Source organism: Bos mutus, chromosome 3 (assembly GCF_027580195.1).
Source record: "Bos mutus isolate GX-2022 chromosome 3, NWIPB_WYAK_1.1, whole genome shotgun sequence".
In the NCBI taxonomy this organism is placed as follows: Eukaryota; Metazoa; Chordata; class Mammalia; order Artiodactyla; family Bovidae; genus Bos; species Bos mutus.
This window is the reverse complement of record NC_091619.1, coordinates 80,849,027-80,861,945: the sequence shown is the minus strand read 5'-3', so window position 1 is coordinate 80,861,945 and position 12,919 is coordinate 80,849,027. Positions and strand designations below refer to the sequence as shown.

Sequence of the window (12,919 nt, the reverse complement as noted above, 5' to 3'; positions counted from 1 at the left end):
TCACATTTATTCTGTTACTTCCCAATCCTAAATTCATTCATCACAAGTGCCTACAGGACATCTTTATCTGAAGTGCACAAGAACTTAAAACTCAAAATTAAACTCCTTATGGTCCCATAATTTCACCTCCTTGGTATGCTCCTAAACTTACTTCTCTCGTGTTTACTTTTAAGTTAGAAATCACCATCCTAAATTCTGTGGCATTTAAGGTTGTTCATAATATTTTATCAGCCTGGTCTTCTATGTTCATGTTCTATGTCATGATTTTCCGTGCACTTAAAATTGCATTCACAACAGATTACCTGCCCTTGCTTTATCTGTTTATTTTTGGCTGCACTGGGTCTTCACTGCTGTGTATACACTTTCTCTAGTTTTGGCGAGAGGGGGCTGCTCTTTGTTCGGGTGCACCGGCTTCTCATTGCAGTGGCTTCTCTTGCTGCACACCCAGGCTCTAGGTGCACAGGCTTCAGTAGTTGTGGCACACCAGCTTAGTTGGCATGTGGAATCTTCCTGCCAGGGAAGACTGTGTCCCCTGTGCTGGCAGGAAGATTCTTATCCACTGTGCCACAGGGAAGTCCTGCACTTGCTTTTAATCAACTGCACTGTCTACCTTCTCTTCTATATATGATAAATATCTACTCACCAATGCAGTAACTCAGTTCCCAGCAAAACTGACAACTCTCTGTACTTGAAAAAATTTAGTTCATATATCTAATATAATACTAGCTTTCTTGTATTATGATTATTTTTGCATTTCCTTCTATTTCACTGTAAAGTCCTTGAAAGGAAGGCTCACTCTTTCACAGGTAACAACATCCCTGACCACATGGAGCTTACAATATAATGGGAGAAAGAACATAAACAAAGGATATGAATGAATATATATGCACATGGAGAGAGAGAGAGAAAGAGTGAGACGAAGCAAAAGTACAAGAGCATGCAAGTGAAAATAACAAGCAGTAATGAGTGCAGTGTAAGACGAGCCAGAGTGATGGAGCTGCTATGGTTAAGAGTTACATGCAAAGGCTTCTCTTTATGAAGAGAAGTCAAATGAATGTCAGAGGAAAAGCGTTCCAGTTACAGAATGAGTAAATACAAAGGCTTTCAGGAGACCTTCGCACATTTCAGAGATATAGAGAAAAATATGGAGACCCCCAAGGACCTTTTCCATTTGAAGTATCTAAGTCTATGAGAAATAAAATGAGCTGGAAAATCGTTTTTCAACTCTAATTATTCTGCTATGTTCTAGAAACTTAGGGGGAAAAAAATCACTTTAATTGTTCAAAATGAAGTCAATAACATTCTGAAAAGGAAAATATTTGCTTCTGCTGACATTAAATGATATTTTGTTGATTCCTTTAAAAAGTTACTTCTAAACCTATACATTTTAAACTGATACATAGTTTCAAATGTCATAACAGAAAAAACTGATTTAAGTTCAATTCATTTAAGTGAAATGTGATCGTAAAAATTATTAAAAAACCACTTACTTGTGTATGGATAGATGAAACAGCAACAACTTCAACATTAAAAACACCTTTGTGATTATCTACCCATTTCATGCCAGGTAGGGGAACCTATAAGACATTGAATACAATGATCACAGATGCTTAAGTTGATTATGAATGCTGAAACAACTATGAATTATGAAACAAAAATTACGATATCTCAATAAGAAAAAATACTATGGAAATATATTTTATGCACTACAAACAAATGTAAAACTTATATTTTGTTCTTATTACAAAATCAATGTTTCCTACAAAAGAAGTAAAAGGCTCAAGGAGCAAAAAGCAGAAAATATGCCTTCAAAATTCTAGCTTCCTAGAAACATATCCCTTTATATCATTCCAAATCTTCCCTACACATATATATCTTTATATACACCCTCACATAGGTGGTACCAAACATATTATTTTGAAACCTGCTTTTCACCTATCACATTGTGAATCTCTTTTAATGGCAATAAATTCACAACTATAATATCTTATTGGTTTATAATAGCCTATTTTCTTTATATTAAAAACTCCTATGTTTTAATTTGGCTTTAAAATATTCATAAGCAAAGGAAGTCTGTTGTTTTAAGGATTAGGAAACATTTTTTTTTCTGACATAAATTGCTTGGAGTGTTAAAATCAGATCACAAAAAATTATTTTTAAAAGACAGTACATCAGTTCTCTCTATTCTTCCTGATAAGTACAGCTAAAAAGCTGGAACATGATACTTGAAAAAAGAAACATAGAGACTGAAAGGGGAGAGAAGGAGGTAGATGTGCTAGGGACCTCAGGATCAAAGGAACTATAAGGCAGTGTTTCCTGAGTTTTATTTTTCTCTCACGTATCCTGGACTAGTTTGCTAGAGAAGCTGGTAACCCAGAAATGCTAAAAGGAAAAGACAAAAAGTCTGCTCCCTCTAGCCAAACCCAACAATTGCCCTAATCTGGCCAAAGCCAAGAAAACAAACCACAGCCCCATTCCACCTCCATGTCTGACTCTTTGCAACGCTATGGACTACAATCCAACAGTCTCCTTTGTCCATGGGATTCTCCAAGCAAGAATACTAGAGTGGGTTGCCATGCCCGCTTCCAGGGGATCTTCCTGACCCAAGGATCGAACCCACATCTTTTATGTCTCCTGTATTGGCAAGTGGGTTCTTTACCACTAGCACTGCCTGGGAAGCCCCATGCACAGTGGGGAGTGTGAGTCTTTACCTCCCCTGGCAACAGGACTTCTCACTACTGCTAAAACACAGACTAACATAAGCTCTAGAGTCGCAGCATAATACCCAAAATGTTTCGGATATAACAAAAAACCACACACCATATCAAGAACCAGGACAATTTCTACTTAAATGAGAAAAGACAATCAACAGACATCAATAGTCAGATGACACAGATACTAGACAGATCTGACAGGAGTTTAAAGCAGCCATCAGGGAAAAAAAGGCTACACAAACAATTACAAACATCCTTGAAACAAATGAAAAAAAAACAGAATGTCTCAACAACAACAAAATAGGCAGATAGGCTTTCTTTCCCATGGTTTCTTATTTTTATTATATGAAGAAAATAAAACCAAAGAAAGTCAGTTTTCTATTACAATTCAACACTAAAATTAGTGTTGGTAATTAATGTAGGTAAGAAATGTGGTATCTTTACTGAGGTAAATAATGAAGTCTTTGAAACTTTTTTTTAAAAAAAGCTGGTGGAGTATATAGTAACTACTCAATGCAAGAAATGGCACTAGCTCTTACAATGCAAAATACTCATTTTCATCTTTAAAAAATAGGACACCCAAGTAAACAGTGAACACATACTTCTTTAAAAACAATCTGCAGCATAAATATCATTTGGACACTTGTAAGAAATGTAAATAATCAAACCCCAGCCCAGACCTTACGAATCAGAAACTCTAGGGCTAAGGTTGAACCACTGGTAATACTACAAATACTCCAGGTGATTTTGATGCACGCTAAAGTAAGAACTACTCTCATAAAATATTCTAACAAGTAGTGTGGCAACAGGAATACCATAATAGTAGCAGACACTTCTTTAGTATACTTCATGTGCCTGGCATTATTCTAAGTTCTATGTACTACTAATCATTCAGTCATCAACACAATCCTTTTTGTAGGCATTACTTATTTTCCTCAATTTACAGATGAGAGAATTCAGGCAGACAGAGTCTTAAGTCAGGTTGCCATAACAAAATACCATATACTGGTTGACTTAAGTAACAGAAATTTATTTCCTCACAGCCTGAACACTAGAAGTCCAAGATCAAGGTGCTACCACGGTCAGTTTCTGGTAAGAACCCTTCCTAGCTTGCAGATGACCACCTCTCACTGTCTCCTCACACAGCTGAGAGACAGTAAGCTCTCTAGTGTCTCTTCTTACAGAGTACTAACCAGGCATGAGGCCCCACCCTCATGACCTCATCTAACCTAATTACCTCCCAAAGGCCCCCATCTCCAAAAGCTGTCACACTGGGCGCTAGGACTTCAACAATTTAGCAGAGTAAGAAACTTACCTGATATCACACAAGTGAGCAGTGAAATCTTGGAAACCATACTACACTGCCTTTCAAAGGTGTATTAGAAAAAAAAAAAAATCAACAACATATAATGCTTCAAAGTATTCTATAGAGTAATTTTAATTATAGGAGAAATAATAGTACTTCACTATATACATACTTAGAGACAGAAGTTTGAGAAAACTACCTTTGTAATGAAAAACTCATTTCATTGAATCTGGAGAATTTCAACGTGAGAGATACTGACCTCAGGAGACAGTACAGAATAAGCCTGTGGTGGTTTTTCCAGTGAGACTGGTAGGCAAAACTGCCCAGTCTTCAATCGTCCATTCTGAAGCATTGGTATCCACTTTTAAATAAAAAAGAAATAACATTAACTTAAATGTTTGTTATTAATATTACTTCAAAAATCTGTTTCAAGAACTTGCTATAAGCCAAATTTGTCTCACATCACTAAATACCAAGGGATTTAGTTAGGTAATAATAATAATTAGGCCTTTATAATTCATCTAAAGAAGTTTCCCCATGGCTTGAGAAGGATCTCCAAGCCATTATTACTAACTATGCAATATTTAAATCTATAGCAGTACCTTATTAGGCAAAGGAAAGTTGGCAGTAGAAAAAGGCCATAAAAGGAATCAATTTTAAACTGGGGTAATGTGCCAATGTAAATAGGGAAAGAAAGATTTGATTAGACATAAATGTTGAAAATAAAACTAAAGAGTATGACAAACTTATTTTCTAACATTTAGCAAAATTCATGTCATAAACTGAAGACAAAAAATATGAATCAAATGTTAGTTTTTCTCTTTTGGGTGAAGGCATGCCTTTCTGACAAAACTGTGATTAGCACAGTATGATGTATTCATCTTAGGTTTATAATTCAAAAGCAATGATTTTCAAGAAATACTCAAGGGTTTTAATTGCTTTAACTAAGGCAATTGAAAGGGGTTTTAATTACAGAGGTCTCTTTTAGTTATGTTACATTCAAACCATTTTCTTCTGAAGAACCCTTAAAACTATTATATTTACACAGTAATGTTGGATAAATATACAATAATTAGGACCAACACCTAAGTGTTTAAACATGTTAGTTAATTAATGACATTAGTTAACCATATTAACAAGCATTTTCTTCTTACGATGACCCTTCCTAACCAATGTGGAGAATCAGATAAGGAATCCTCAAATAATAATGGACACAAAGTATATCTTAAATATTGTAATTATTTTTATGATCAAAGAGGTAAATATTTAACAAAAATATACTTACTGTGTATCCAACAGGAGTTTCAAGAGGAGTATTTTGTTTTTGTTGACAACTAACATGATAAAAAGTAAAAAGCAAGTGATGATGGTCAGTTAAAGTAGCAGGGAGTTTAACCTTGATTTCTTCATGAAAATCAGGAGACCTTCATACAAAAAACAGAACAAAACAGATCAATAATCAATAATGTGTTCAAAACAAATAATTACTGCATTTGTATACCTGAGTAATTTTTAAATTAATTTCATGATTCGTGCTTAATTTTTCTTCTAGTCCAAAGTATTTTTATTTCCAAACTCTAAGTAACTAACTCCTACACTTCCAGATGAGGGAGCTGTCACTGTTTCTGAAATGTCTATCCCATTTTCATTAATGGGTTGAGTAATCCTACTATTTGAAAATTCACTAATAATCACCACCTTAATGCTGAGATCTTCATTAGATTGGAAATTGTACAGAAGAGGAAACTAGGGCAAGGCTTTCTATTTTATGACCAATCTAGATATGTATTACATAGAAAAATAAGTTTTTTATAGTATATCTCATAACCATACCATAGAAAAACATTTTTCTTTTATAGGAGTACAGCTTTATATTAAGACTAATTTGTTTATCCTTCTATTTAAAAAAAAAGAAAAAAGATATGTTTAGACAATCTGGTATCAAGATGGGCTCTCTATAGAATTTCCTTGTATTTATTATCCCATTGCTAAAGAAATAATGTTACCAAAAACATGGACTATTTATTGACTGACAGCTTAAAAAAAAAAGGAAAAGAGAAAAAAGAACAGAAAAAGAAATCAGAGAACACCCACAATTGCATGTGTCCCACTGCTTGAAAGTGCACACAGCTACTATAGGAATACAACAAATGTCATATCTGATCAAACCAGTAGTAGTTGCATCTCAATACAACTGAGATGTATTGAGAGTGGCCCGTATGGGCATTTCTGTGGTATAAGCATATGCATTTCTATGGTATATCATAAACAGCACCATGACTGCTATTTATGATATAGAGCTAAGAGAGAACCTTAGCATCCCAGCCTTCTGTATTTGGTTAGTAGCTCTCAGAGTTATTACAATGAAAAGACATCCACACTGTATGGCTCCAACTATCTTTAAAGTGAAAGCCATCCCACCAACTAGGGATTTTCCTCTGATGCGAAATATGTCAAATATTCTTCCATCTCAAATAAGCTTCAAAAATGCTTAACAGGTAAGGGGCATAAAGGTTTTAATACCCATAAGAAAGATAGTTAATGCTTGCCATTTGATAATTTGATGACTTCAGTGAATATAAGATGCTATAGATCGTATTACTTACTAATCACCACTGAATTATGAGAAAGTTGTATTTACTAGTAGTGTTAGACTCTATCATTTTAATTCTACTAATGCTGAGAGCAACAAAATAAAGACTTAGCCACAAACGGAAATTACAACCTTCTTTCTCCATGTTTCCTGGTATTTAGTGTTTCAGTTCATTTCTTTCCTGAAATCATTATGTGAAGGTTCTTATGGAAAATTAAACATCTACGAGTTATTCATCAATAAGTATTTTTATTTACCCACCATTAGGCTAATAAGCACTGTGTGATTTTTATGGTGGTTTTAAAGATGAATATTTTTAAAAAACCCTCAAAAATATATATTTAGCAGAAGTATAAGAACATATATCAACAGCTATGCTATAAAGCAGGGGTTGGCAAACAATGGCCACAGGCCAAATCCAGTTCATTACTGGATTTGTACAGCCTACAAACTAAAAAATGATTCTTATATTTTTAAGTAGTTAAAAAACTCAAACAAATAATATTTAACTTAAAATATTAAATGAAATTTAAATTTCAGGGTCCATTAAAAAATTTTATTGGCAGACAGCAATGCCCGTTTACTTGCAACTGACTGTGCATGGCTACTTTTGCAGAACAACAGGGCTGAGCAGCTGCAAAAGAGCAGACGGTGCACAAGTCCTAAAATATATACCATCTGACCCTTTTTAGAGAAGTTTGCTGACCCCTGGTATAGAGCATATAAGGTTAAGTGCTCCAAGAGAAGAGCTAAACAGATTATTTCAAGTTTTGGATCAAGGAACTGTCATTTAGGAAGAGATACATGATATGGGCCTTAAACTATGAGTAGTTCAATAAATAGAGGGAATTAGTATTATAAAAGAAAAAAAGATCCAAGAAAGGCCCAGAAACAGGACAGCACAGGATATGTTTGTAATGGAGCAGAAATATAAACACTAAGACATAAAAGATGATTGGATTAGAGACATTAAGAAGGAAGTTAAGAATGTTTTATATTCTGAGTCAGAGCAACTGGAAAAATGGTGGTACCCTTAATAAAAACAGGGAGAGACTGGTTTAGGAAGAGAGTCAAGAATAAACACATGGAAATTAAGAAGGAAGTAGGCATTCAAATGAATACACCTAAAAGATCTGAAAATGCACATCTATAGCTCAGAAAGAAGGTTAGGACGGAAAATAAAGAGTGAGGACAAGCCACACAAAGGTAAAAGCAGTAGTGGTTTCGCTGAGTATAATTCTGGAATACATACAAGATTATTTAGGGAGAGAACATTATAGAAAAAGAAGGTTAAAGGCAAAACTTTAGTGCTTTGTGTGGAAGGCGTATGTTTTAAAGAAAAAGAAAAATTAGAATAATTATTATAGAAAAAAAGTAAACCGAGAGAGGGCCATAAAATAAAGGTAAGAAAGAAGAAAGTTTTAGGGAAGGGAAGGAAAAGCCATGCTACATAACAGCAGTGAATAAAGACTTTTGTTTTTGGAAGTATAGAAGAAACAAATTTTGTGGCAATAAGAGATGGAGCCAATGAAGCAGAAGACCGATGATGTTAAGAAAAGGAATAACTGATGGAGTCACACTCTGAAGAGGCTGGATAAGACTCTTTGAGAGCAGAGATGAAAAGATCCACGCTGAGGGAGGGAGTGGACCATTACCAACCTCACAACAGAGGAATGCAGATCCACACAGAGATAATCTGAGATGAAAAGCGTAGCAGTTCACAGACACCAAGTCAGATGGTCTCAATCGACTTCGTAAAGCAGGACAGAAAGAGGTAGGAGCTAAAGCAAGGGAAGAAAAGCTTAAAATAGCCACTGCCAAATGGGAGAGAGGGTAAAAAAGTGATGCCAACCAAATTTACCAAAGAGGAGTGGGGCCAAGAGAAGGTAAAACACTGTAGCCTCATCATGTGATAAAACACCATCAGTCCATGACAGCCTCAATGGGCACGATTTTGATTTTTCTCCAATAGCATCCAATAATAGAAAAAAAAAGGAGGGGTTAGCGTAGGAGCAGGGGGAGAGGAGGGAGGGGAAGAGGTAGGGATGGTAGAAGAGGAGGAGGGGAAGGTAGAGGAGGAGGAACAGAAAGGAGGAGGAGAAAGAAAGCAGAAATTACGTTATCCAGAGTTAACAATCAATTTTCCAAAGAACTAAAATGGAAAGACACTAAGGCAAAGATTTATTGGATGCTGCACCAACTTACTAGATGTTGCACTTGGGTGCAAGTTTAGTAAAGAGTTAAGTAAAACTACAAAGTGTAGGTGAAAACAACAGCGAGAGACCGAAAGACCAGAGGCCACAATGGTAATCAATAACAATATAATAAAAATGAAAGGATCAGAGAATTTGACAGAAAAGATGTTTTGTATATAAAGTCTTAACTTCGAGATGTCTGTGGAGAGAATGTATATCTACAGGTTGAAATTTAAAACTCTGATGTTGGCTGTCTTGAATTTGCACATTCAGTGCAGCAAAGCATTCAGTAAACACACTAATGTGAGAGCTAACAATGCCACTGAGAAGTGAGTAACTTTGAAAGAAATATTTGAATTCAGTACCTGTTATGATATACTACGGCTGTATAGGCTTCCTTTGAAAATTCTGAACAGCTAGATTTACCAAAGATTACCTGTAACAAATAACAGCATGTTGAAACTTTGTTGTAATAAATGCTGGATGTTTCATATCTATGTAAGAATTGGTCTGATTTAATAACTGAGAACAATGGGCAAAATCAGCCCAATGAAGAACATGTGCCTATAAGTTCAATTGCTTAAATGTAAATTTCTTTTCAACTACACACCCATCTGACATTCAAACATTCAGAAAGTTTCTATCCATTATATCTATTGGGCAATAAGGTACATTTCTTTTTCTTGAAGAAGGTAAAGAATTCATTTTAAAATCTAGCTGTAGTACATAATTTGGAATTTATATAAGAGTACAATCCTAGAATGGTGACATATATCTACTATACAAATTGGTGGCTTCTCTACTAAAACAACAGTCATTCTAAATGTCAAATATAAAGTATTTATATTAAAATATTCTAATTTTGGTCAATCTCTGTATCCTTACTGTAAGCTACTCTACCATGAAAGAGGAGCTCCAGTCTTCTATTCTTACTTATGCTTTTTTTAATTCACCACATAAAAAAAAAAAGTACCACTTTTAGAGACTGGATGTTTCTAAAAGTTTTAGCAACATTTTAGAGGTAAAATAATTCAGTCTTATATATCCGTCTCGTGAATTCTACCCAACCATGCTATGGTTAATTAGGGCAGCTGATTAGATAAATGTCTTATTGATGTCAATGTCACAGCTATGATTCCAATGTGGCACGCTTACAATGTTATCTAGTCACAAATTAAACCTTTAAGTCTGGCCAGTCATTCTACACACGCATGAATAGGTATGTGGACAGGTCATCACACTTCTATCACACAAGTGGTAAAAACGACTCAAAGTTTACTCCTCATGGGAAGGGGTTAACTGGCACCATCCTTAAATAAAAAGAACATAATAACAGATATCTATGTTTCTTTTTGCAGGTCCTTTTAAGAGTATGTAAAAGTACAATAATTATGACTCTCCTAGATATGTCTAATTTCAAAAGTTTTCTAAGAATATCTTACTATGTTTTAATAAAAATGTTGCTGCAGTGCCAGAATTATGAAATTTATGATTTTATCATATCAATGTTATTTGATCAAAATTTATCTTAAGACCCATTTTAATAGTTTAAAAAAATAAGCAAATACAAAAATAAGCAAATGTCTGGTTATATATTCTTTCAAACCACCCACTCACATAAACATAAAAGCATTATATTTTCATAACATTAATAATACACAAGTGAATGGAATGCAGTACATTTTTCCCCCTCTGAGAAGCTTTTGTTTTTCACAAAGTAATTTATTTTCATAACATGCATGAAATAAACTGGAAAGTGTTCCTTTGACCATTTAACATGTATTTGTAATCATTCATCAACATGAACTGAGCATCAATTATGTCAAGCACTATGACAGGCATCAAGATACAGATATGAGTAAGATATGGTCCCTGCCCTCAAGGAGCTCACAGTCTAGTGGACAAGGTAAAGAAATAAACATATAATCATAAAGGAAGCAGCCTGTAAAAGAAGTCAGAAGGCACTATGGCAGTGCCAAGAGAAAGAGTGGTCTAACTGTCAATATGGCTGGACGCAGCTGGGGCGCTGCAGAGGAGGCCATATATATGCTAAGACAAGGAAGAGTTTGTTAAGCAAAAAAGAAAAACAAATTATTTTACATACACCACGTTTGTCATAAGCTCAAATTCATATGACCATTCACATATAGGATAATAAAGTATCTATTTTCACAGTCCAGTATCTTTTCATCAACAATGATGGTACATTCAGTCCTTCAGCAGAAATGAAGAGCTAGTTAAAAGCATGAAATGCTCATTCCAAACCCCAAGAGTAAATTCTACATTTATTGAAATATTTGCTCAGCATGCATTATATGCAAAGACCTGAAAAAGCTGCCATAGAAGAATACAAAGATGAATAATTTGTGCTTGCTGTTATCAAGATCTATAAATCCTGATGAAATTGAGGCTATAGTGGAAATGAAAATAGTTTTCTTAGTAAGTAGAAAATCAAAAGAACTTGATTCAAATGACTCACATAGAAGGCCAAAATAAAACTGTAAATAATGCACCTGTTAGCTTATTTTCAATCCACAAAGGTTCTCTCAGAGGGTGAACATCTACAGGTGACAGGTACGTTCCTACTCTGTAAGTTAAAAAATCTACTTTCATGGAGCCTGCATTTATTAGTGTCCCACAAGTCCTCAATGACCATATGGGCAGTCAAGACCCTCCACAGTCTGGCCTCAGTCTACTATTTCTGACTTATCTTGCATTGTTCTAGCTCACTGGCAACTCACCATTCTACCTCTGCTGAAGAACATTCTCCAATATGAACTGCCTTCCTTTCCCCATGGTCTAGACCCACTGCTGTAACATTTTAACCACTTCTGAGGCATCCTCTCCTTCCTCTGAACATCTAGGCCTTTGAATCCCTATATACTATCAATTTTCTAATAATTAGCACATACCTTAGGTTCTCAATATTGACTGAAAAATTTAATCCCTTGAAAGCGTTAGTCCCTCAGTGGTGTCCGACTCTTTGAGACCCCATTGACTGTAGCCAGCCAGGCTCCTCTGTGCACGGAATTCTCCAGGCAAGAATACTGGAGTGGACTGCCTTTCCTTCTCCAGCGGATCTTCCCGACCTAGGGATTAAACCCAGGTCTCCAGGATTGCAGCCAGATTCTTTACTGTCTGAGCTACCAGGGAAGCTGTAATCCCCTGGGGGAATTTAAAAAATAATGGTATCTGCCTGGTACCCCTCCCCAGAGTTTATACTGTAATTGGAATGAGATTCAGCTGGGCACTAGCACTTTCAAAAGCTTCCTGTGTGAGTGTAAAATGCAACCAAAGTTGAGAACTATTGCCAGAGGTTCTCAACCAAGGTGAGAAGAAACATACAAATTAGAATTACCAGGAGAGCATTTTCAGCCCCCATTTACTGCCTACCACTTTCCACCTCCCTTACCTGCCCTTTTATTCTGAAGGAGGGGAATCAGAATCTCAGATGCAAGCAAAGAGAGGAGCTATCTGTGCTCTGTTAGAGCACTCTAGGTGATTCTGATCTGGCCCTCTTCTGAAGTTCACTATTTTTGAATCTTATGTGTTGTTCTTATATCCTCTAGATTATAAATCTTATTCATCTTTGTATCTCTGGAAGTGCCTAGCATATACCAAGTCCTCAATAAACAAGACTTCAAGTAAACTCATTACTACCTGTTCAGGAAGTAATGAAGTCAGAAATACAGTTTACAAGATCACATTAATTTCCAATTTAGACCTGCCAACCAAGTGATACCACACCCCCCCCAAAAAAAAGTCTGTTTGAACCACATATGAAGAATAGAAATTGTAAAGAACATTTCTTACCGGCATGGCATTGCTAGGATCCTCCCCATACATAAACTGGACTTTCACTGTTATATTTCTGGCAGAACCTTGACGGTTGGCAAAATTAAGACTCTGAGGGTATATGTAGAGAAGGTTTCTGTGAAGGCAATAGTATACATGATAGTGAACATATCTGAAAATACTATGTATCACTACTACACACTACAAAAGAAACAAATGAACAAATACTGAATTACTAGCATTTGCTCTATAGACACTATGCTATTTTTACATACAATGTTAGATTTGATCCCTAGAGTAATCATTCAAACAGAGA

General features: G+C 35.4%; 1 protein-coding gene across 7 annotated transcripts in view; it reads right to left on the bottom strand.

The window, feature by feature from the left end:
• Window positions 1-12,919, bottom strand: part of DOCK7 (dedicator of cytokinesis 7) — a 191,867-nt gene that overhangs the window by 91,073 nt on the left and 87,875 nt on the right. For 6 of the 7 annotated variants that reach the window (XM_070367924.1, XM_070367918.1, XM_070367920.1 and 3 more), the window contains exons 15-19: window positions 12,622-12,739; window positions 9,174-9,244; window positions 5,306-5,444; window positions 4,280-4,381; window positions 1,491-1,577 (exon numbers count right to left, since the gene is read on the bottom strand). In XM_070367924.1, the coding sequence (XP_070224025.1) occupies window positions 1,491-1,577; window positions 4,280-4,381; window positions 5,306-5,444; window positions 9,174-9,244; window positions 12,622-12,739 (517 nt within the window). Of the gene's footprint in view, window positions 1-1,490; window positions 1,578-4,279; window positions 4,382-5,305; window positions 5,445-9,173; window positions 9,245-12,621; window positions 12,740-12,919 lie in introns of those variants that run through there. The other variant, XM_070367925.1, reaches the window with a different exon arrangement.